Below are 25,024 nucleotides of genomic sequence, written 5' to 3' on the forward strand. Positions count from 1 at the left end.
CTTATCCAATGTGATTGGCTTGTGGAGAATTGATGTATATGGTCTGTTGGCTGAATTTTGACATGTATTTTCTAGTCTAATGTTATAAAAGTAATTTTTTCCTCCGTAAGAGGACCACTAGACTGAAACTCTCTTAATATTACCTGGCTTTGATAGAGTTTCCGACCGCAAATTTTAATGACTTTCTTTGTACTATGAATCACTCAAAAATACATATAATTTTACACACCAATATATCATATTATTACTAGATAATAAACATTATCAGATCAGACATAAATATTACCATCTTGTATGATATGATTGGCACCATTGACATTATCCATAGTCTCTCATGAGCCCTATATGTGGCTATGTGTATACATAGTAAACTACCAACATCATATGTTTGTATTTGGTGAAGGTTGTAATTGCCAAAGGTGTTAAAGTCACAACATAAACTTAAGTACAGGCGGATTTTTTCAATTTCATAATTAAGGTTTTTCTATTGCATACACTTAAAATTCAAAAACATGGTGCTAGTCCTTAATAAGTCATAAATAATTCAAATTCAATTTGATAATCTGCTACATTTAAAATATCTTATTACAATATAATTTTGCAATTATATTAAAGTAGTTTACCTATTTTTCAATTCTTTGAATTAAAACCTAGTTCTTAAAATCACATATCACATTCTAGATGTATGCAAATTAATTAAAGATACTCATGCAATGGGACTCAAACTTAACACAATATTAACATATATAGCATTCAAAAGTCCCAAAAGTAATTATAAATAGGGAAAAAAATTCATGTTTATGGTTCTTGAGTTATTAGCGCACTAATAATAAATTTAGTCTCTATGTTATAGATGCTATAACTTTTAATTATTTGATTTTCAAGAAAATCTGCAACCGTTACTTAAAGGTGTGCATTGGGTGAAACTCGCTTTGTGACTCTAGCTGTCAAAAGATTACAAGGAGGTAAAACCAACATAGATTGCCTATAGTTGATCGGATCAAATCAAGAAGACAAATATATATACAGCTCCCACAGAGAATCAAATTTGAAAGTTTATGGTTACCAAACCAACTGTTCAACTAAGTTTGTTGGGGTTATCGCCAACTCTTAAAATGATTAAATTTTACACACATGTATGTAAATTACTAAAGTAATTTTTTTTTTCTTTGTGGGGGTGGGGGACCAAATTCCCTATTCACCCCTCCCCCCACCTTCCCCTAACCAGCCGCCCAATGCTAGTAGTGTGTAATATTGTCACGTTGGGATAATCCTATATACACATCATGATTCCATTCATATTCCCCTTTTTTTTATAGAGTAGAAATTGAACAATTACTAAGCATCTTACGTCAAGTGCTATATGCAACGTAACCATCTTCTTGTTCATCAATCTATACTATATATAAAAACAATTTCCTCCTCCCAAATTTTCCCCCCAAAACTTAGGGGTATTTTGGTAAAATTATTTATTTTATTTATTTATTTATTTATTATTTTATTAATTATCCATCCTATAATATTATTATGGTAATATGATAATGATAATATGATAATATGGTAATATTGTTAATATTAATGGGTGATGGGTGATTGGTGATATATAATTGATAATTGATAATATGGTATATGGTATTATTCTTAATATTAATATATTAATATATAATATATTAATATATACTAATATTAATTAATTAATTGGTGATTATTTTAAAAAAAGAATAATTAATTGGTGATTGGTGATTAGTGATATGGTAATATTGTTATATATTAATATTAATTTATATATATATATATATATATATATATATATATATATATATATATATTAATTAATTAATTGGTGATTGATGATTAGTGATATGGTAATATTGTTATGTTATATATTAATATTTATATTGATTGATATTGATATTAATTAATTAATTGGTGATTAGTGATATGATAATCTATATCTATATCTATATATCTATATATCTATATATATCTATATAATTGACATGTAATTAACTATATTAGAATGAAAAAATTATATAATATTGTAGTAAAATTTTTACATGTCAATCATCTATATTACATAAAATTAAAATTATTTATACTTTCCTTTTGAAAAATCTTCCATATTATGTTTATCCTCCACTATATAATGATGAGAAATGACTCTTCTCTCACAACGTACCAATATCTGTGCTCTCACTATTAGTTAGAGATCTATAATCTGTAATTCTACGAAGTCGAAGATCGAACTTTAACACGCGTAGAATTGTTATGGTATGTGGTATGATTTAATTTTTAGTTGATTCATTCTGCATGTTGGAGATCCTTATGGTGTAGTCTGCATTCCATAGAGTATTTTGTAGTACTGTGATTTAGTTTGATTTTAACAGCTCAATATGCTTTAATTTTTGCTGATAAGGTTTCAAGTAGCCAGGCCAATTTTGCCATGGGCGTATCACGTATGTAAAATTACAATTTTCAGAGTGATTGTAGTGAACAATCAAATGTTTTCTATAATTATATATTTTAATCACATTACTTTGATTGGTAATTTCTAATGGAAAAACATTGTATTGTAACTTTGTATTACAAGATTTTGAATGATAATACCTTATTTAACTATCCATCTTTTTAGTTGTACTGTGCAAAATAACTAGCAATCTACGGATGTTCATCTATATATTGTAGAATTTGCAATCTTGATCTTCCCCATTTACGGATGCTCATGTAATTCGGTAAAAATGGTGGTTACTATACTTGAATAAATTCTCAATTATTCATTCAAATTGTTCGTTTTATCATTCCAATTCTTCATTTTATAAAAAATGGTGCATTGGAAGCTAAACATGGGTCATTGTATCATTGATTGTTGATTCCAATTATTACTAATCTTTATCATTAATTGCACAATACCAATTCACACTTATTAGTTAAAAAATGGTGATTACTATACTTGAATAAATGAAATAATAATATTAAATTTTGTAGCCTCGATTTAAAATCTATTATGTTAATAATAATAATAATAATAATAATAATAATAATAATAATAATAATAATAATATAATACTCCGTAGTAATAATAATCTAAAATTCTTAATATAATTTTTCTAATAATAATAATAATAATAATAATATTATAATAATAATAATAATCCATAACTCTTAATATAAGTTTATAACTAAATTTTCCTATTAAATCTGTTTATAAAGGTAATTATAAATATAAAATTGAGAAATTCCTATGATATGTTATTTAATTGATATTATTCATAATATATTTTATCTAAAATGCTTCTTTCCTTTTTTATAACATTGTTCCATATGTTAATCCGTTTAATATGCTAATCTATATAGGTAATTACCCTATACTGTTTATCAATTGTAAATTTTTTTTTCTTTGTAGGGGTGGGGGACCAAATTCCCTATTCACCCCTCCCCCCACCTTCCCCTAACCAGCCGCCCAATGCTAGTAGTGTGTAATATTGTCACATTGGGATAATCCTATATACACATCATGATTCCATTCATATTCCCCTTTTTTATAGAGTAGAAATTAAACAATTACTAAGCATCTTACGTCAAGTGCTATTTGCAACGTAACCATCTTCTTGTTCATTAATTTCATTAAAATTAATTATAAAGAAAAGAAAAATGAACAATCCATCCTACTATACTACATTATCTTCTAGATAATAGATATAGTTAAGCTTCCATCCAATCGTTATACCCTGCACCACGGTGCACATAGCAATGTGCACCACGTACGTAAAACGACGTCGTTTCGGTGTTAGTAGACGCGGACGCGAATGACTCAGGGAATTCATTATCTATAATACACATAATCATTATCTATAATACACAGAACATTTGCCTAGAATACACATAATGTTTGTCCAGAATACACAGAATATTGACACAAAATACACAGATGTTAGTGGACGCGAATGACTCCAGGGAATTCATTATCTATAATACACATAATCATTATATAGAATACACAGAACGTTTGCCTAGAATACACATAATGTTTGCCCATAATACACAGAATATTGACGCAAAATACACAGAACTCATCCTCCTAACATTCGAATGCACAAACACATCACAACTTGTGTTAATAACATGAATACACATAATATTTACACAAAATACACAGAACTCATCCTCCTAAACATTCGAATGCACAAACACATCACAATATGTGTTACTAACATGAAATCACAACATGTGTTACTAACATGAATACACATAACAGTTGCCTATAATACACAGAACGGTTGCCTAGAATGCACAGAGTGATTGCCTGGAATACACAGAATATTAACATAAATACAGAGACCGGCCGAAACGGGAAACATGATTTCCAAAAAAAAAACAGACGATTAGTTTACAATGCTCAAAACGACGTCGTTTAGGTACGTGGTGCACATTGCTATGTGCACCGTGGTGCACAGTATAATTTTGCCGCTTCCATCATCCCCACTTAAAGTTCTATTTGTTGGTTGATAAAACATGCCAAAAAGCAACTGTTTAATTAACAATAATTCCCCTAATCTTAGCCACCTTGTCACTTTTATGACAAGATTAAGCTAATCCAGTTGAGGATATGATATCGGTAGTTGTTGGTTTCAAAACATGATAAAATCCCCATTTAATTAACAATAATTTCACCCTATTCCTACCTGTCTGCAGCCTTAGCTTTATCTTTTTATGTATGTGTAGAAAGATTAAGTTCGTCATCCAATTAAGAATATTTGTATATGTGTGTATTAGCCGCCCCTTTTAGTTGGACTAAAAAAAGAATATAAATTTATCACATGATGAGATTCACTTCTTAAAGTAATATTACTCGATTAATTTTTTTATTTAATAAATAAGTATAATTTGTTTAAACTAATCATTATACTGTAGACTATGATCCATATTGCAATATGCATGGACCACTAATATATAAGTTAATTTTTAGTGTATTGAAGAATTTTTTTAAAGATTTATTTTTAGCGTGTGTTTGGAAACCAGGAAATAACTTCTGAAAAATGAGTCATTTTTTCTAGAAAACATTTTCATTTCTCGTGTTTGGTTGCATTCCAGAAAACTGTTTTTATGTGTTTGGTTCATTTTCTGGAAAATAAGCAGAATTGTATAATTAAAATTTTAATTGTTGTTAACTAAAAAAAGGTTTGACAATAACTATGTTTTGCCCAGCTATTTTTTTTTCAAATAACAAATAAAATATTAAAAAAAGGTATTGATTTCTACTGGTTTCCGGCGGAAACCAGTCAAGGTAGAAAGCGGAGGATGGTGGAAGAAAGCCGAGGAAACATTCTTGGAAGAAGCCAAGAAGAAGAAGTAATTGTGCATGCCAAAGAATTTCATGAGAAAAGAATTACAACTACATCCAACCAAGCAGCTCATTAAAGTGTCAAACTCTACGATTACATCTCACACAAATTCGGATTAGTTTCACAATAGTGAAGAATATTGAAAATTTAACATTTAAAAAAGGTGAAAAGGTATCAATTTTATGGTAAAATCAATATCCAAATGCAAAAATGTGTGCACTGTGAATTGACACCTCATAATAAAGTCATATTCCATAATGGAACAATCCTTACAATTTAGGTGGTGCATTGTATGTAGTGTTTAAAGCAAATATGGGTTTGTCCATATCATATCCTCACAAGATTATGTGGGATTAACATATTCCATAATGGACATACACATTACGTCTGTGTTTATCCAGATGATTAATTTTCGGAAATTATAATAATGTTTTTTTCTTTTCTTTTCCTGTACCTTATTATGCATTTGAGTTTCACATGTTCCACTTTCCAAGTCCGTAGGTTATTTTCAGTCGAGCTAGATAGGATGACTTGATACATCACCAAATTTGAACATTTCAATATCAGAATCATATTCCCTACACCACTCTCAATAATTCTACCTTCCAACTATTCCAACTTGTCTTACACGATGTTATACTATGATTTGTACGTGTACGACGTTTTGGCATCATATGGTGACATTTAAGAAGAGGAAAATAAGAATCATAATTCTCGCCTTCTAGAAATTATTATTTGTACATTACCCAATTAATAGCTTGGTTGTTTCTTAATGATATCTGAAATATTTTTCTTTAGCGTGTTAAGAAAAAATGATATATTTGACACTTGAGTTACACTATCTCAGGTATGGATTGGACATAGTCATTCACTTATTGTCATATTTATTTTTGGTCCCTCTGTTATATATATATATTGTTGAAGTAGTAGTTTTGTTTTGTTTTGTTTTTTTTTTTTTTTTTTTGGGGGGGGGTGGAAGGGTGTTACCGTGTTAAAATATATGTCTAGTTCTTGAACTGTAAGGGGATGTTTGCTTGGATGGAAAAGTTTTTTCAGGAAAAATATTTTTCTAAAGTGGATGAAAATATTGTTTTTGGTATTTGGTTCATGAAATTCATTTTCCATTGGAAAATGAATTCCTCACATTTGAGGAAAACAAAATCCTTAATTATTGAGATGAGATGACTTGACTATTTTACCCTTCTTGTTTTCCATGTAAGTTGGGAAGAAAATTGAGATGACTTGACTATTTTACCCTTCTTTTTCTTTCTTAATTATTATTACTTTTATTATTTTGTAGGAGTATATAAGTCTTTATACTCATTATTCTTTATAATTTCAAATCCAACCAAACAATGGAATCAATATTTCCAATAATTTTTTTTCATCAACCAAACAATGAAATTCATCTTCCTAGTAATTACTTTTCCATGAAATTTCAATTTCATTCTCTAAAATATTTTTCGTGAACCAAACGGGACCTAAAGTATTGTTTAATTTAATTCTTATATTTTAATTTTGTTCAATTTAGTCTACATTCTTTACAATTTTGTATAACTAGCAAGAATAATTAATAATGTTAATATGATCGTTAATTATCACTTCAGCATAATATATATGATATTGGCCGACCAACTCATATCTCATATGTATTTATTTTTAGTTTCTCAGTTATTTTTGAAGTAGCGTTTTAGTCCTTCTTAGGTCAACTCAATTAATTTAGGGATTCAACTATTAGTTGTCTTTTTTATTTTTATTTTTTTCATTTTTTTTTAAACTTAAAACATTATCAAATGTTTTAGTTCATTAACGTAGACACATAATCCAAGAAACATCACAACATGAACTTCGCTGTTGCTTACTTGAAAGCTTTGAAATTTTCGTATAACAAGAAGTCGGAATTATTGAAGTTACTACGGAGTATAACTTAAGGAATAAAAATAAAAATAAATAAATAAAGAGCTGTCAAGTGTCAATAATTAAATCTAAATAAATAAATAAATAAAGTTTAAAAGTCAACAAAATTTGTTTGAAGATAAGCAGATTGCGGTGATCTTAGACTGCTGCTTCATGATTTTCTTACCGACGTGGAAAGACACCCAACCTTTGGAGTCAACGGTCAACCAACACATACAGAATCTGCCAGCCAACTTTATTTAATCATATATTTACGAATTTTATATATTTTTGGAAAAATATCAATTCTAAGTATACATCCATACATGTGTGTGACATTTATAAATTATTTAGTTATAGTTAATCATTTCGTTATCAATTATAATTAAGAGTAAAACTATTATTGGGTTAAAAAAATTCACCCACCCCATCCTCATTCTTCAAATTTGAATAAAAAATTTAACAAAAAATAAACAAAAGAAAGAAAATGAGTTGTTGTCGTTTGAGTTGGTTGACCGGACAGAGGTGATTTGTGGCGAGCCCTCAACAATTGAGAGGGATCGAACCTAGCCACTCAAAATTTGAACCTCGACCAATTCACACACAAAATTTCAAACGTTAATTAAATTAACTGCAAAACGTTGGTATATATATTTAAAATTTTGTTGGGGACAACCCCAATCAAGTTGATCAGACTGTTGACTTAGTAACTCTAAGGTTACAAATTTTACTCCCAACGGGCCAACAGAATAGGCCGATTGACCTTTATGGTTCGATCCGGTCAGTTATGGGCAACCTAGGTTGTTTTACTTCCTTGTGATCCTTTATCTGCTAGGATCACAAGACAATATTTACCTCGTGCACACCTTCAAACAGTGGCTACAGGTTTCTCTCGTCACTCACTCACTCAAAATTTTCATTCAAGTATAAATATCAATTAATAACAAGCTAATTAAAATAAAATAACTACAACATAAACAAAAATTAAAATACAATATGCATTCAATAAATCCCAAATTTCTTATTGACTTTAATGTCTTCTTACAATTTGACAAAAAATAAAAAAAAATAAAAGACAAAAGAGTTAAAGAGGTGATTGTTGTGATGTTGAAGATAGTGATGATAAAGCTAAGATATTGAAGTTAGATGGCATGAAAAATTAAACCAAATGGCTTTACAAGCACGCGTCGTAGATAATGTTTTGCCTTTATGCAAGCCTTTAATTTGGTTGTCAAGATTCATCCCAATTTCTAGAAGCCTTTAATTTTATTTTTGTAAAAAGACATATGAACACTACATTTTCTAGAACTACTCTCCAAGATAAGATTTAAATAAAATCTTCACCATAATTAATATTAGATCGATAGGCCCGTACCAAATTATATTGACCACTATAAATATAAAGATTCAAGAATAATCAGCATATAAATTATATGTTCAATAGATACAAAGACGTTTTAGAAGATATGATTTTGAGTTAAAATCATAGATTAAAATAACTTAAATGAGATATTTCCTAGCATTTCTTTTTAAATACCATCCAGTCCTTTAGGACCAAAATAAGATCAGACCACAAAAGAAAATGAAAAGAATGAAAAAAAAAAAAAAACCAGCTTGGCTAAAAGAGTTGGTAAAAAGAGTGCAAGGGAAACAAAGAAATTCTAGAGATTCAAAATGCCAACATGGGGGTATAATTATTATATTTACTCAATTAAATAAAAAAAATTAAAATTTTCTTTCATTAAATATTCTTTATATATTTCAAGTTGCTTTTGTTGACTATAGTGGCAAAATGCAGGTATGGATAGATACCATAGGGGACCCACCCACTCCCTGTATCCCACATAGCGCATCCTATTGGTTGAGAAGTTGTCACTCGTGACATAATACTTGAGTACAACGTTAACAGACATTATTTATTTTTTGATTTGTTGACTAAGTCAAGAAATCCACTGATATCATGTTAAGTAGTTGTTATACATTTATTTATTAAAAGTAGTCTTGACTCTTGAGTCTTGAGTGCATTTCAATTTTATTATTTATAACAATTAGGTCTCCGTTAATCAAGAGTTGAAATTGCTAATATATAATGTATTTAACAATATTTATTATTGAATATGCAATTTGAGTGTATGTTTTGATCTATAATTTTTTTATCTCATATTTTTAGTATTTTCGAACTATATATTATGTACTCCATGAACCCGTCTTTAACTCTATGAGAAAGGGCAGTGTGGAAGCAGCCTCTCAAAGTGAAGGGACTTTTTGTGCGCAGTAAGTAAATGTTTTTAATTCCTGTGTTCAGCTGAGTTACCATGATTTACATCCTCTCAGATGCTTTGTCGGGCCGAGGTGTGGGGGCCTTCGGTGTTGGAAATTCAACTTTTTAGGAAGAAAGTATGCATTTTTGATCTATAATTATTTGTTATAATGATGGTGGTCAAGTCAATTAAAACAAAAAAGAATTTGTATATATACACAGGAAATAAGATAACACCCTTCAAATATGTAATAGTTATAAGATTGTTTTGTGTGCATGCATTTGATGACCTTCAATTATTATCAAGAGTTTTGTAAACTTTTAAAATGATATATGGACTTTTTTTGTATTTTAGTAAATTTTAAATGAGTTTTATAAACATTTTTTTAACTTTTGTATTCTTTTAAGTGTTTATATCACAAACTTTTACTGACTTCTATTAATACTTATTTTTTATATTATAATTTTAAAAAAAAACTTTTAAAATATATCATATAGTTTTATGGATCTTCAATACATTTATGTATTATAATTTCAAAAAAAAAAAAAAGTTATTAGGGGGGATGTGGTGGGACTGGGATCAATGTTCCCCCTAAGGGTCTCAGACAATTATCATAGTACACTAGAACTTGATGAGTCCTATGTATGAAATTAAAATGAGTAGTTGTCTTAATAGTGGCGATGATGTTGAATGCCCGATGGTTGTAAACCACTTGTTTCGCTGTATGCCAAAGTGGTTATAGTCAGCTGGTACAGCTCAAGGCAATTGGTTACATGCACATTTTGTAGTGAAACCATAAATTTGTCACATTCTTTTGTCCTAAGAGAATAATTTAAATGCCCAAATACTACGTACTAGCATTTTGTACCAAATAAAGATCAAGTATTGATGGTTTTTATTTACCATTTATGTAGTAAATACAGTGATTCCTACTAATACGTACAAGTATCGAGGTCGGATTGCATAGAGATTCAGATCCTTATTTAGTTTGTTTCTTGGTTTAAGTGTGTAAGCTCGGTCCTTTGGCAAGAGGTCAGATAGTCCCAAGCTGATATATAGTAGGTAGGTGAAAAGGTCAAAAGACCTTTCTCACTGTCATAAATGCGGTATTTATAGAAGCGAGGAGGGGACCTACACATGCCTAGAGTCCTGCATGATGGACATGTGTTGAGCATGCACTAGGGAGGCTCGGGAACGACGCCTTGATAGTCACGTGTTATAAGATTCATGTATGTTCAGTGAGATATCCAGCTTCATAAATTCAAGTGGGCCTGTTCGGGAAGCTCGTCCCGACCAATTTAGGTCGAGAGAGTCCCTCCTACCATGAAACGCCACTACAGCCTCCAGTTAGCTCGGTTGGGAACGTCAAGCTAACTTGTCGGTAAAGATCGGGAATGATCCCTCTCAACAACCTGTATGGGTACTGAGCTCTTGTACGGTATGAACAAGGAGGTATACTCGAGAAATATTCCCTAGCTATCAACCACTTTACATATGATAGTTTTTTTTTACCTAGACATGCACACAACAAAATTATGGAAATAGAGTGCATAGGAATAATAAGAACATGAAATTTAAAAGTGAGACAATACTAGATAACTAGCTTAATAATCTTTATTCACACGCATAAACCCTAACCTAGAAAAATTTAATCTAACAGATCAAAATCAAGTACGAAATCATCTCCCCTCCCCTAGTAAAGATTCAGCATAACATACCTACCAATCAACCCTTTGACTAAATTAATTAAACACTTCAACTCAAATAAAAAATCTGTATATATATATATATCAACTCAAATATGTGAATATAGATGAGTGAATACTCAATAGGGGCTTAATTAAATGGTGCGTCACGGACGGGGATTTACATGTGGGACGGTTGAATTATATGATCTTTTATTGCAAGTTGAGAAATGGTTGAGTGTAACATTGCATTGAATATTGGATGGATGGATAGATGTTGTGAATTAATTAAAAGAATGACATCCAGTTACAACGTTGGAATTAGTGGAAGCTTCGAAGCTAACATGGGGACCATAAGACTAGTGGGTGCATTTGTGTATTTTGTCTTTGATCTCCCCCATATAGCACACGGAATAATATATACATTTCAGGTTGTATATATATAATCCAAACTACTATATATATAATGTGCCAAATCGCCATTATATCATTGGTCAATGGTCATTGTCCAACATGGATATATCTGTCTTTCACTGCATCTATTCTTATCGGCCCGATCATTAACCTTTAATTAAAATATTATCTTTATAGATTCTTTAGACAACGATATGTGTATTAGGGCTGCCTAAAAATTAAATCCTACACCCAAATTTCTAATATAGGAAGAATTTTAAATATTTTTATCAAAAATTTATGAGAAATTAAATAGTTTCTTTCATTTATGTACTTATTATACGAAAAATTAGAGGACCAATAATGTTCACATCAATAATTAAGAGGCTGAAATCACTATTTTTTTTTTTTTTTTATAAATATAGGCTGAAATCATAACTCTTGGGATGCTCTAATGGCTTCCTCTTCTCTAAATTAAATGACCACCTCTATGTGTATCTCTTTGACTTGAAATGACTACCTCAACAAATCAATCAATAATACACAATAATACAAAATTAATTATATTACATAGGCATCTCTTAGGTCTTCTTATTGCTCCAGTCATTTACAAGTTGTTATACAAAGATAAAGTTTATTTCGTGCACCTTATCTGATAGTGATTATTGTGAATTTCTCTTTAACATTTAAAATAATTATTAATTATAATACTCCTAAATAGATGGACGAATTGGATACACTTTATGGAAGACCGATGGAAATATCCTAAACATAATTGTTTCATGGAATGAGATTCAAACCCACTTGACAAGTTGACACTTGACAATCATACCATTTATGTATATATTAAAGAAACAATTTGTATAATTTGTTTGTTTGTTTTTTTAAAGTAGACTTCTTATATGTAATATATGAAATCAAAAAAAAAATAAAAAATTAAAATGCCAGAATGTCACACAAAATATTCAATGTGACAAGTTTAAGCGCTCAAACAAGAGGGTGTTAGTAGATACTTGAATTTGTATCTTTCAGGTACGAGAAAAATGTTTCATTCACTCGACTACTCCTTTCGAAATTATTATTATTATTATTATTATTATTATTATTATTATTATTATTATTCCGACAAAATTTATGAATCTATGACCCTTGAAAACTCACGCGTTTGTGCTATTATTACTCCAATTTATTTGTTCAAATTTTTGTTTACTTACTAATAAATATATTAATAGTTTTCTTTGAATATTTCAACGATTTGAAATTTAGATTATGGACAATAAAATATTAAAATGTATATGATCTTCATCAGTTTCTTCGTCATGTGAGAAGATTTCTGTTTTTCTTATTATTATTATTATTATTATTATTATTATTATTATTATTATTATTATGTTGTTGTTGTTGTTGTTGTTATTTTTATTCTCGTTGAAAATTTATTTTAATTTATTTTAATCTATCATAATTTTTTGATAATTTCCCGTGACAGAAAATTAATAATGGCGATTAGATTTACCCTCTAACCCCTATTTCACGTGTAGCAATGTGCTGAGACGTCCAAAAGATTTAAGACCGGACAAAAATATTGTTTTCTTAATGGCATTTATTATCTAAAAGATTTTTTAATAATAATAATATTATTATTATTAGCAAGTGGCTGAAATTTATTATATTTTTTTAAAAAAAAAAAGAAAAAAAAGTGGCACGTGGTACAAATTTTAATTAAGGGCCACCAAGGCACCAATTATAAATTACGTTGATGATAATAGTTGACAGTTGCTAACTTTGATTGGACATTTTATTATTCTAATAGACAGATAATATTAGTAATTAACTGTGGGATAATGCTAAGGTTTTTAATTTTTTCTAAAACTTTCCATTATAGTTTTTTTTTTTTTAGGGAGACCGTGATTGAAATTGTCCTGTAACTTTATGTTATAAAGTTAAACATTTATACCACTCGAACATAAGGTCATTAGCATGTACAAAAATAGTTATTAAGAAGTATGATATTTAATATTTATCATGTTAACTACAAAATCAAAAGTTGTTTATGTTGGAAGGTAAACTGATTTAATTTTCTGTCACTCTATGATTGACAAAAAAATCTTTCGATAATCATGGTTAACGTTTTTTTTTTTTTTTCCATCAACTTAGTGGTAAGAAATTGCTGGCAACAACAATTAAAACTAAAGCACAAAGAACAAAAAACCAATGCCTCTACACTGAGATTCAAACCTAAGACCTTTTATTTGAGAAATCACAATTATGTCACTCGAACACAAGATCTTTTTTATTAAAATTATTTATAAAATATTGAAAATAATTATATTGTTAGTAGTACCCAGATAATATAATATAATGGTAGAGGCAGTCCATGTGATTATGGTCCAAATTTTATATTAACAATATGATGTGAGAATCGTGACGACTAAGTGGCTGCATTAAGCTCACATCTTAAGCGACCTCTAAACTAATTTTAAAATACAGTGAAGCTTAGCTTGTCATTTTCTCTCTTTATTTTATTTTATTATTATATTATTATTATTTTGAATTCTAAACTTTCAAAGTGAATAGAGTATCATTATTAGGTATTTATAGGGGGAAATGGACGTCTTAATCAACCATAATTTGTTGTATATTTTAAACATATTTCCTCGTACGGACAGACCAGGTAGGTATACTTGCATTAAATCAGAAATTACTTGAGCTTTGTCTAATTCATCAGTTGAATAGTTTGAGTAAAAGATTGACTTCAGACTAAATTTCTTAATTAGGTAATTAAACTTTTTTTTTTACTTGACTACAAAAAATAAAAAACTAATTCAATTAATCAGTTAGGTAGGATCAAATTAACTCTATTTGTTAGCTTCAGGTAAGATGAAAAGGGTAACAGATCACTTTCACATCAATTTTAAAGTAGCTGCATTTTTAGAGCTCAAACTTAAAACTTACGGTATCACGATATTCTGCAAACATGATAATACATTAATGCATTAATACATCAACAATTTGTAACAACTAATCAAATATAACCATTCTCAAACACTATATATATACTTGGCAAATAATGGATTGGTTGTGTGGTTTTTAGACTATGTTTTGCAACTTTTGACATTTAATTAAAAATTAAAACAATCGATAACGAATTGATGAGCAAAAACGGGTGTGAAATATCATTCTCAAGAGATTAAAATTTATGACTCGACAATAATATAACCACTAATTAAAATATAGTCACCAAGATGGAAGAATAAAGCAAAAAGCTAAGCAATTCATATATCAATCGAGTGATTTAATAAATCGAGCAACAAAGTAAACTCGAAGAAAATTAATTAGGAAAGGCAATTATCCAGTAATGCAGCATATGTAATCTTCTAGATGCAAGAAACTTACCAAATAAGAGCAACGATGGGATTGCACATAAGAATCCAAGTTTACAAGCCACTTTCGTGATCAAATAAAACAAGGATTAGGATTAGGAATAATCTTATTCTCATGACGAATCAATTCTAAATCCTAAAAGCACAATTAGCATCTAAATCCTCCTCTTTTTCCTATTTCATAAAAGGAAATATAATTTGTGCAAAAAGTGGCTTAAAAATCCAATCCAATTCTCATTGTGATTGGATTTCCTCCAATAACATATTAATGTATGTTGCCATCAAACATTAACAAGTCAATAAGGCATAATCTCTGCAAACATCAAGAACTCTAATTAAACAATTCTACCACCTATATAATCGCCGCAAACATCGTCCCATATAACCTCCTGTGACTCGATACACTTCCTCGATCACAACTCCAATTCATCATTTCCTATCCTTGCAATGTTTCCAATAATGATTCATTTGACTCTAATCTTCATCCAATTTGCTTGAAAATCATCTCTTTTAATGCATTAGACATAATAAATTATACCTAAATGCACAATCAAAGCAACCAAGAATTCTTTGAATATCAAATCGATCTTTTAAAGCATTAAATAATAAAAGTTAAATATGACGTAAAAGTGAAATATAAAAGAATATGAACTTATCACTAATATTTTGAAAGATTAAAAACACACATTTAATTTCCTTTTTAAAAAAAAAATAAGAATTAATAACAAATATATTTGATATAAATTCAACCTTAACCACTTATAAAGGTCAAGGTCTATAATTGGGGCAGAATATTTGTTGTATTGTGACAAATGGTTCTTGGCATTGCATACCCTAATGTTCCCAAGGTAACATTTTGTTGACAAAATCAACAAAAACATACCAATCAACAAATTCCAATCCAACTTAGCTTCTTCTTCTTCATTGGTGCATTTCTTCCCAAATTTATCAGCCTGAATTGTTGATTTATGCCTGACAAAGGGGACCCACCTTACTAAATATGAAGAATATATAATTGGAGAGTCCAGTGGTTATTGACCTCTACCCTGCCCCTACTCATATTCATCACTGCAATAATTATTGTTTACTCATTTTACTCTTACAAGTTGCTCAACATCAAACCATTTCACTGTAGCATTGCACCACATGTAAATCAACAGTTTTTTTTTCTTTTAATATATCAACTCTAATCTTAATAATAATGGAGTAATAATACTATACTTCTTTCAATCATAAAATTAAAGTTTTATACTTTCATTACTACTAGGCTTGAATATGAGACACATGAAAGAGTCGATTATTTATTTTATTATAGTACTGTTATATTAACAATCAGCTTACTAACTGTCTCAAATTGTTAAGTTATATTTATCAATTTTCGTATCATCAGACTTTATAGTTGTACGTACAACCAGTTTACTAAATGTCTAAGTTGTAACTATCAATTTTCGTAATGAACAATGCTAGACGCTCATGCAAGTCATTCTTTTTTCTTTTTTTTACACTCCATAATGTGGCAATTTTAATAAGTTGAGATTTAAAAAAAAAACAGTAAAAAATAGTCAAATCAAATAATGACAAAAATTGTGTGATTTTTATAGGGGTGGAAAACATTACCCTTTTGGTAATTCATCATTTGACTTTATAGTTGTATTAATAGCAAATTTATTAACTGTCACAAAATAATGACTAATGAGTTATATCTATCAATTTTTGTAATTCATAATTTCTAAAAGAAAAAACAAAAATATTTGGAACTCAAAGTATTGGACTTAGTATTAGTAACCTGGCTTGTTGACAGGGATGAAGAATGGTTGTGGGATTTGAAATTAATGTATATCTGCGTGTAGTATATAATATAAAATATATTTAATCATATAAAAACAATAAAGTCTGAAGACCTAAAATCAACTCCACTTGCTTTAAAACAATTAGGTTTTGCCCCTTGTTGATCCAGTGGGATATATACCTTTCAAACAGCAGGCTATTTTGAACAGACTGAATTTTAGTAAGTTTTCAAAATAAAATTATAAAACAAGCTAAAATCAATTATAATAAGTTTTTTTATTATTATTTATAAACCAATTTGACTGAGTCTATATCGATGACCCTCAACCCGAGTGGTAAGGGTGAAGCAAAGTTGAAGAGTTTGAGTTCCATTGCAAATAATTCCTTCTAGATATTTTAATATATCGTTTTTAGTTCAATTAGAGTGAGTTTAGTCGATGATCCTCAGTATGAGCTTAGAGACAAGGGGGCTACATTATTTTAACATAAATTCTTATATTGTTTAATTTTTGGTATTTGTATTTAACAGAATTCTTAATATAATTTTAATATATAAATTTTATTTGTGTATGACATATAAAATGAGATAAATGTAGTACAAAAAATAAATGTAATTTTTTTTATATTTTGTATAAATATTTTATCAGCATTTGTTTGTTAATTGTCTAGTTTTTTTTTTCTTTTTGTATTATCGTGCCAACAACAATATAATTATACTACAAGAAAACACGAAAATGTGTACGAAAATTTATGTAGGTAATTCATGAGAAACCCATTGTAACAATCCAAAATAACTATGGAGTATAAATCTGTGATGAAAAATTAGGTTGTCATTTTGCTTGTCACAAAATATTTGTGTGTGAAATAGATATCGTCATTATAATACATTACCTTGACAATTTGACACCCCTAATAAAATTTTCTGACTCGTCATTGATATCCTCAACCCAAGTGGTAAAGGAGAGGCAAAGAAAAGCCTAAGAATTTGAGTTTATCCTTTTGAATTATCGTTTATTTAGAAGTAGGAACACAAAATAAAAATTGTAACCTAGGGTGTGATTGAGTGGATCGGAAGGGATTCATTCATCCTTAACTAAACGTCAAGGGCTCAATGCTTGGCTTTGTGTATGGAACAGTCTAAAATCTCTAGATCAGTTATTCCACTCAATAGCGGTGCCTACAAATCAGCGAAGGATTAGTCCTCGAATTGTGGCTTTAGAAAACCGGTGGCTTAGGGGGAATGGTTTTGGTGTTTTGGAGCCGCGTCATGCCCTCATCAGACATTCATTTGGATGGGGCTAAAGTGGTACGACGCAAACATTAATACACGTCAGGGACCAAAGTGAACAATACGAAAGAGATAAACGTATACTAAAGGGGACCACGTACGACGACCAACCTAAGCTAAGCTAAGGTTAACTACGATGATATCTATGGATCGGATAGATGGTTCACATTATCGTACGTACATGCGTGAGCTAACTGCCAAATTTTGTTATGTATGTTGCGTACTCATATTTCCCTTTCTATTGGTTGGATTGCATGAATGGACATAGAGAGATGTGCATTAATGCATTATATATCACAACTAACACAAGTGGCAACTCCGACCAACCCATTTTTGGTCCTATTTCTAGCGCTAGTCTGACTCATGTTATTATCCTTTTTCAAGTGAGTTATGAGAAAAATTCGCAATTATTACTCAATTGTATATACTAAGTAAATCTCATTTTATTACCCTAGCTTATAATGGGGCTCGCTTACAAAGAGTTTAAGAAGCCGACAAATTATTATTGTGTGTACCACAGCTCAAAACAATGTTGTTTTGATATTTTTTTTAAAAATACTTGTTCTGCACTGCACGCATGTTAAAATAGTGAATATTCTGAAATAAGATAATGTATTTTATAAATTAGAATAATATACTTTATGTGTTAGAATAATGTATTTTATTAATTAGAATAATGTGTAATGTACTTCATGTGTTGAATAATGAAATTTTTGAAGTAAGGAAGGACCTTGTGGTCCAGTGGCATCAAACCCTTCCCTTTATATGCAGGGTAGTGGGTTCGAGCCTCAGTAGAGGCAATATTAATTGCCTCAGTGGAGGCAATATTAATTCTTGTGCTTCAATTCAATAGATTGAGAAAGTAGATATGAACAGATACTACATTGTAATAGAATTAGTAGTATTCAAAAAAAAAAATTTAGAATAATATACTTTGTGTTAGAATAATGTGTAATGTACTTACTTTATGTATATTTGAATCATGATACACACAGTTATAAATAATTAATTAAATTGAGAGTAAATACTACTTTTAATCTCTCAACAATTACTTATATAATTTAACTACAATTTTTTTCCAAAATTTTAGTAGGTAAAATTTGGAGAAAATTTCCACACAAGGAAAAGAAAACATTTTGAATATTTTTAACTAACCACTAAATTTGATCATTTTGGAAATTAAAAGTAAAAATTTTACCAGAGTACACAAACAGGTATTAATTCTCGAATCTACCATGCTTCAAAGAAAAAAAATTATTAAATCTAATATTAGCATTGTGCAATTAATTGTCCAATTGTGCTGCTGTTGTTGTCCATTGACTTTCCAAATGACGATATTGCCCCTCCCATTAGTTACCATGGGATTTTTGTCCAACTGGAGGTTGGAGGGAGAGTAGGAACTGGGAACCAATATTTTAGTAATGAAACTCTTTGTAATTGACAATATGAGTATATGTTGTTTAAACTTACTAAGGCAAAACATTGCAAAACTTCTGCCAGTCAAGGCATATAGAACAGATCAGAAAACAATACAGAAGGCACCTAACCTAACTGGTTTCAGATTTCTTGGAGTTCTTTAAAGTTCTCCTCCTTTCCTCCAACCGAGCAACCTTATCCTTTTTCCGTTTCCTGCCAATCTGAAATAGAGAGAGAGAGAGAGAGATTGTGAGTACCGCGAAAATTTCATATCAATCGAACTTAAAATGAGATCACAGATACTTAAAGAATCAAACTTTAGTGTCAATCTGAGTGGGGGGCTTGGGGAAGCTCAAACTAAATTTGATACTTGAAGAGGAAGAGGGTTCAACAATGTTACCTCTGCAGCCTCCAAGATGTTTCTCCTTTTGCGAGACATCACCATTTTAGACATGTTGTCAGCATCCTTGGCAATTTGTTGCTCATTGGGAACTGATTCAGTATTAGCATTGTTGTCCTCGGGAGCGTCCTTCTCCCTCTCCCTCTCATTGGAAATTGTCGAGTATTCAGCACCTTGAAACTCCCTTTTCAATTCTTCATGATACTGCTTCTCTAAAGCAGACATCTGCATTTGACAACAGGGACCATAGGTGTAAACAATATTTAAAAGACAAGCAAATATTCATTGAACTTCCACAACAGGAGATCTTAAAAGCATCATTTAAGAAATGGTAAAAAAAACTGCCAGCAGTCATGGACTGGAAATCCACTGTTGTGGTGACATAGAAGTGCAGCAACAAGTCCATTCTCGAGTATCAAAAATATATTTTAAAAAAAAAAAAATCCCTAACTAAAAATATATTAAGCTTTAAAAGCTCAAAAAATTTACCTTTTGCTTTTTCTGAGCAGCTGCAATAGCTTCTGCACGGTCACTAATACCTTCCGCTAGTAGATTCTGAGGATCATCCAAATCCTCTATGCCAACACCTGGCATTGGGAGGACTTCTTTTCTTGCAGCAGCTTGTAGCCGCTTGATGGTCTCAGCATATTCAGGGACATAGCCTTCCGCTTCATTGTCAACAAAAGGTGACAAGTGCGGAGGAGGAACCCTGTTAGTATATTTGAAAGGTAGTTAGAATATTAATTCTAAGTTTCTAACTATATCAAGAGCAACAGAGCGAGGGATCAGTAGTGCAAGCAAAAAAAAATGGGGTTGCTAAAAAACTACTTTTCTTTCCCAGCTCCCCATTTCTCTTTAGCTCTTCTTTATATGAACCCAAACTTGGTGGTTCAAGATTAAGTTTACACAAAAAAATCCAGGTGGTCAACTAGAAACCATAAGAACCGAAAAACAGCAAATAGATTAGGACACCTTAAATCAAAGGGGAAAAACTAACTGAAACTTTTCATCATACCTTCCCACAAAGTAATTCTCAGTTGGCAATATGATGCGTGCATTTATACAATCAAAAACCCACTGTGGTTGAACATATTCCCGAGAAAGAAATCTGTGCCCCTGTGTCGGCCTATCAACAATCTGCACCAATATATGACCAAACAATTCAAACATGTTATGCTTTATAGAATATCCAGAAGAACAAAGACCATGGAAAAACATCAGAATAATGAAATCCTATGTTGAACAAAGTGGGTAGGATAAACAACAAATTATTATTTCCATTACAAACCTGATGAGTAATGCTCTGATCAGATTCCTTGAATGGGGCTCCTTCACCCTCCCACGATACAACACCACCAAAAGCAGGAATGAGAAAAAGCAGAGACTCTCTAGGAACCTGATATTAAAATCCAAAATGGTAGTAATACTTCAATTAGAGGGAACACCCAGGTGAACAGAAAAGCAAAAAAATTGAATTAATCATACAGTACATTTTAGAACATGCACAGCAATAGTATGAAGATTATGTTTTATGGTGAGAATGATTGGAACTCCAACATAAAATTGCACAACCAAAGCACAATTGTCTTATGTAGTGGTGGGCCTATTTGTAACAAAAGTACTGAACATGTCATAGACTCTTTATGTTTTTTCTTCATTTGTTTTCTGATTTAGTATTTGCAGCAGCCAGATGTGTTTTAAAGGTAGACTTCCAGAGTTATGATCATTTTTCAACATTACACCATAGAAAATACAAAACCAGGAGAAAAAAGGATTGTCGCTTTTTGCTTAATAAAAATAGAGCACTAAATAAACTTTATTAAAAGTTCATAAAATGCATATGACCCCCTACCTCACGACTTAAGAAGAATCTCATTCCCTTCAAAAGGGTCTTGCATTCCCTTGTTTCTGCATCATCTTCATCAATGCTAGCAGCCTCTTCAACAAGGTGCATTAAAGCACCAGGCTCATTTGAAGGAAGTTGGTGTTGAAGCTGTGCAAGTCTCAAATCAGACTCATCATGTGCTCTTTTGTCTTGCTGATCCTCAGTCTGACCAGACTCGGGCAGATCAATGGCTTTGGACTCCATAATGGAGGTGCTTGTGCTCAATTCAAAGAACCTTGACAATGCATAAAGATCTGCCAAATTCCATAAATTCCAAATAGTATTTATAATTCAAACAAGTCACACCAAGTTGAGTATTACAGATTTACAGAAGAGAAAAAAGTGTTACCAGCTGCTAAAGCTTCCAACCGCGGATCAAGGATGGGAGGATATTTCACATTTATTGAATGATAAAGCTTGAAATTGACAAAGGCAAGGAGTGTCTGCATATCAATAATAGAGCTCTTATAAGCAAACACATCTTGAACAAAAGACTATGAGAAAAGTAAGCCTATCATCCATTAGCTTCATAATATCACACAATTGCACAATCAATTTGATGTAAATGAAATTGCAGCAATGATGGATAAAGAATGAAACTTGTGCACACAGATTTTATGAATACTGCTTACAAAAGACCAAATTAACAGTGAGAGGCATTAGGTCTACAGTCTACTAAATATTAGAAGGTAATGGAAGTTAAATGTAATCCTCCTCCAATTTCAATCATCCAAACTCAAAAATTCTTCCCCCCCCCCCCCCCCGGCCAAGCTATTGACCCTATGTTACTATTCTGATCACAAAGACTAACAAAGTCTTGGTCCAGCCAGGAATCCAGACTTGAAGTCTGAATAATATAAATTTCATAGCAAAATATTCTAACCTCATAAAATTCCAAGAAGGTCAGCATGATCTTATAATCAACATCAGCAGGCAGTACTTGCTGCAGTGCATGTGGAGTTACCCATGTGATTTTTTGGCCCTCAATCTCAGCCTACAACAATAAGATGCGCACTTGAGCCAAGAAAATTATAACAGACCAAAGAAATAGATAAACAAAAACATAACAAAAGGAAAAGATGTTAAGATACCTGATAATATATTCCTTTTACAGATATAAATGTTTTTCGCAGTTTGTGGGTGCGACAAACATAAGCTTGCCACTCATGACTTAACCTAATACACCACAAAATAAAAATAAAAAATTAAGCACAGAAAAAATAAAAAGTTGGGTATAGTACATAGAAAAATAAAATAAAATAACAAACAAATAGATAAAAAAAGGATTTCACAGGAGGATGAGTAGATGACCTTCGACAGTTATGAATGCGGCTTACTGGAATATTTTCCCTTTCTACAGCAGGCAATGCAGCAAAAAGATGAACCATACTCAGACAATCATCCAAATCCCTCAACGCATCAATGAATGTAGGGTACCTATAAGTTTATCACAATAAGCACACCCATTAAGCTACTAAATTTAATACGCTAGCACAAAATTTTCAGCAACATGAACATGACCAACCTCTCTCGAATAAGCAAATCTAACTTATAGCCAGGCTTGCTATTCAATAGACGGTCAGCAAGATCCTTGTTCTTTTTTGTCAAAGCTTTCTTAACTTTTCTATCATAAGCCCGTATATCTCTGAACTTCTCAAGCAATGGCTCATATTTAAGGAACTTAATATCTTTTGTGTGATAATAGGTCTGATGATTTCCTTTCACCTTCTTCTTTGGGTCCCTTGGAAATATACCTTTGAGGATGCATAGCTTCCTGTAAACAAATAAATCAATATAATGAATCAATAACTTCAGGCACTCAAAAATTTTGAAACTTGACCAATAACAACCTTTCCTCACACAACTCAGTAACTAAAAGCTTAAGCAAAAAATTTCAGCTGGGTGCTTAACTACACAGAAACACATATCCTTGTTTCATGATAGCCAAACTTATGGCAATTAAATACAAAAAAAGTAATTAAAACAAAACAAAACAAAACAAAAAGAGTGATCAGAATTGAACTGTGAAGGAAGCGAGAGATGAGAACCTGAATAGTGATATGCTGACTTGGAGTTCCTTAAGAGCTTTTGACCTAGTTATGTATCTGGAAGCGTTTCCTTCCTTTTTCTTGCCCTGAAACACATTATGAACAATGTAATGGCCGAACAGAACAGGCGACAACGAGATTCAAGCAGAAAGCAAAAGAAGACTCAGAAGAGATTCAACTTACCGCAGGCCTGTAGTGCTTAGGCATGGCTGCAGATTCGAGCTGTGAAGGAACGACGGGACACGGGAGTACTTGAGGCAAATGAAGCTTCCGTTTTTCTGTCGGCTCGAGCCGCAAGTGATAATGAAAGTGTAAAACCCTAAATAAAATGTATAAAACCCTAAGGCCTAATTGCCCGTATCCATCGGGTCAAATACCACTATAAAACGGGTGGCCCATGACCCGAATTACTACTCTTTGATCTATGAAATCTTTTTTTCTTTTTCCAATTTTATTTTACAGAGTAATTTTAGAAAGGAAAAATTGTAATTTATGTCCTTTCATAATATATCAATTACCAATGTCACTCATAAATTATTAGTTAGGTAAATATTATCCATCAATTTTTGAAACGGTACATATATTGCTCCTCCCGTACTGTACGGGAGGGACAATACATGTATTGTTTTAAAAATTGATGAGCAATATTTACACTACGGGGGGACAATATATATACTGTTTTGAAAATTGAGGGGCAACATTTAAAATACTAATAATTCAGGGGTGACATTGATAATTGACATATTATGGAGAGACATAAATTACAATTTTTCACAAATAATGTTGATATTATTTTGAAATGTTTAATTAAACAAAATAATGAAAAAATAATACTCCGTAATAAACAAGATAATAGTTTGGTGGAGTTAAATTTTTAATTTTAATATGTAAGTGGTATGGTATATATAAAGTTTTAAATAATACTCCTCGCAAAAGTAACAAGGTGGCAAATGCGCCTACTATTTGCTAAGATCGCTTTGAACAACGGATGTGCTTAGATCGAATTCTTTGATCCTCCGGTGAAAATCAAGAGGTTGATAGAAAAAGGCAAAACTTTGTGGCATTCCTCAATTAGAGTAGCAAACGGGCACACATGAGGTTAACTTTTGCTTGGAATAAAGTTTTGTTTCATCTCTATATTGTAAACCCAATATATCAATCATCAAACACAATGACAGAATTGTAAACACCTCTAAGCGTGGAAAAACTAGTCTAGAGATTTAAGTTTGCTCCAACTTCCGA

At 30.9% G+C, this 25,024-nt stretch overlaps 1 protein-coding gene across 1 annotated transcript; it reads right to left on the reverse strand.

Moving 5' to 3' along the window:
• Nucleotides 1-19,431: 19,431 nt before the first annotated feature.
• LOC116003508 (pescadillo homolog) lies at nucleotides 19,432-24,098 on the reverse strand. Its single transcript, XM_031243396.1, has 13 exons — nucleotides 23,966-24,098; nucleotides 23,783-23,868; nucleotides 23,260-23,508; nucleotides 23,046-23,171; nucleotides 22,826-22,910; nucleotides 22,618-22,728; nucleotides 22,084-22,177; nucleotides 21,702-21,988; nucleotides 21,138-21,245; nucleotides 20,865-20,986; nucleotides 20,339-20,558; nucleotides 19,850-20,074; nucleotides 19,432-19,670 (listed from the first exon to the last, which is right to left on the reverse strand). Exons 1-13 carry the CDS (start codon nucleotides 23,987-23,989, stop codon nucleotides 19,581-19,583), a joined length of 1,827 nt encoding a protein of 608 aa, XP_031099256.1. The 5' UTR covers nucleotides 23,990-24,098; the 3' UTR covers nucleotides 19,432-19,580.
• Nucleotides 24,099-25,024: the final 926 nt, after the last annotated feature.

Source organism: Ipomoea triloba, chromosome 14 (genome assembly GCF_003576645.1).
Source record: "Ipomoea triloba cultivar NCNSP0323 chromosome 14, ASM357664v1".
NCBI lineage: Eukaryota > Viridiplantae > Streptophyta > Magnoliopsida > Solanales > Convolvulaceae > Ipomoea > Ipomoea triloba.

Bases quoted from the DNA above. Each gene is read 5' to 3' on its own strand.
- LOC116003508 (XM_031243396.1), bottom strand. From the start codon at position 23,989: ATGCCTAAGCACTACAGGCCTGCG. The intron at 23,172-23,259 runs GTTGGTCATGTT...ATAAACTTATAG, and splicing joins GATTTGCTTATTCGAGAGAG to GTACCCTACATTCATTGATG. The intron at 22,911-23,045 runs GTCATCTACTCA...GTGGTGTATTAG, and splicing joins CGCATTCATAACTGTCGAAG to GTTAAGTCATGAGTGGCAAG.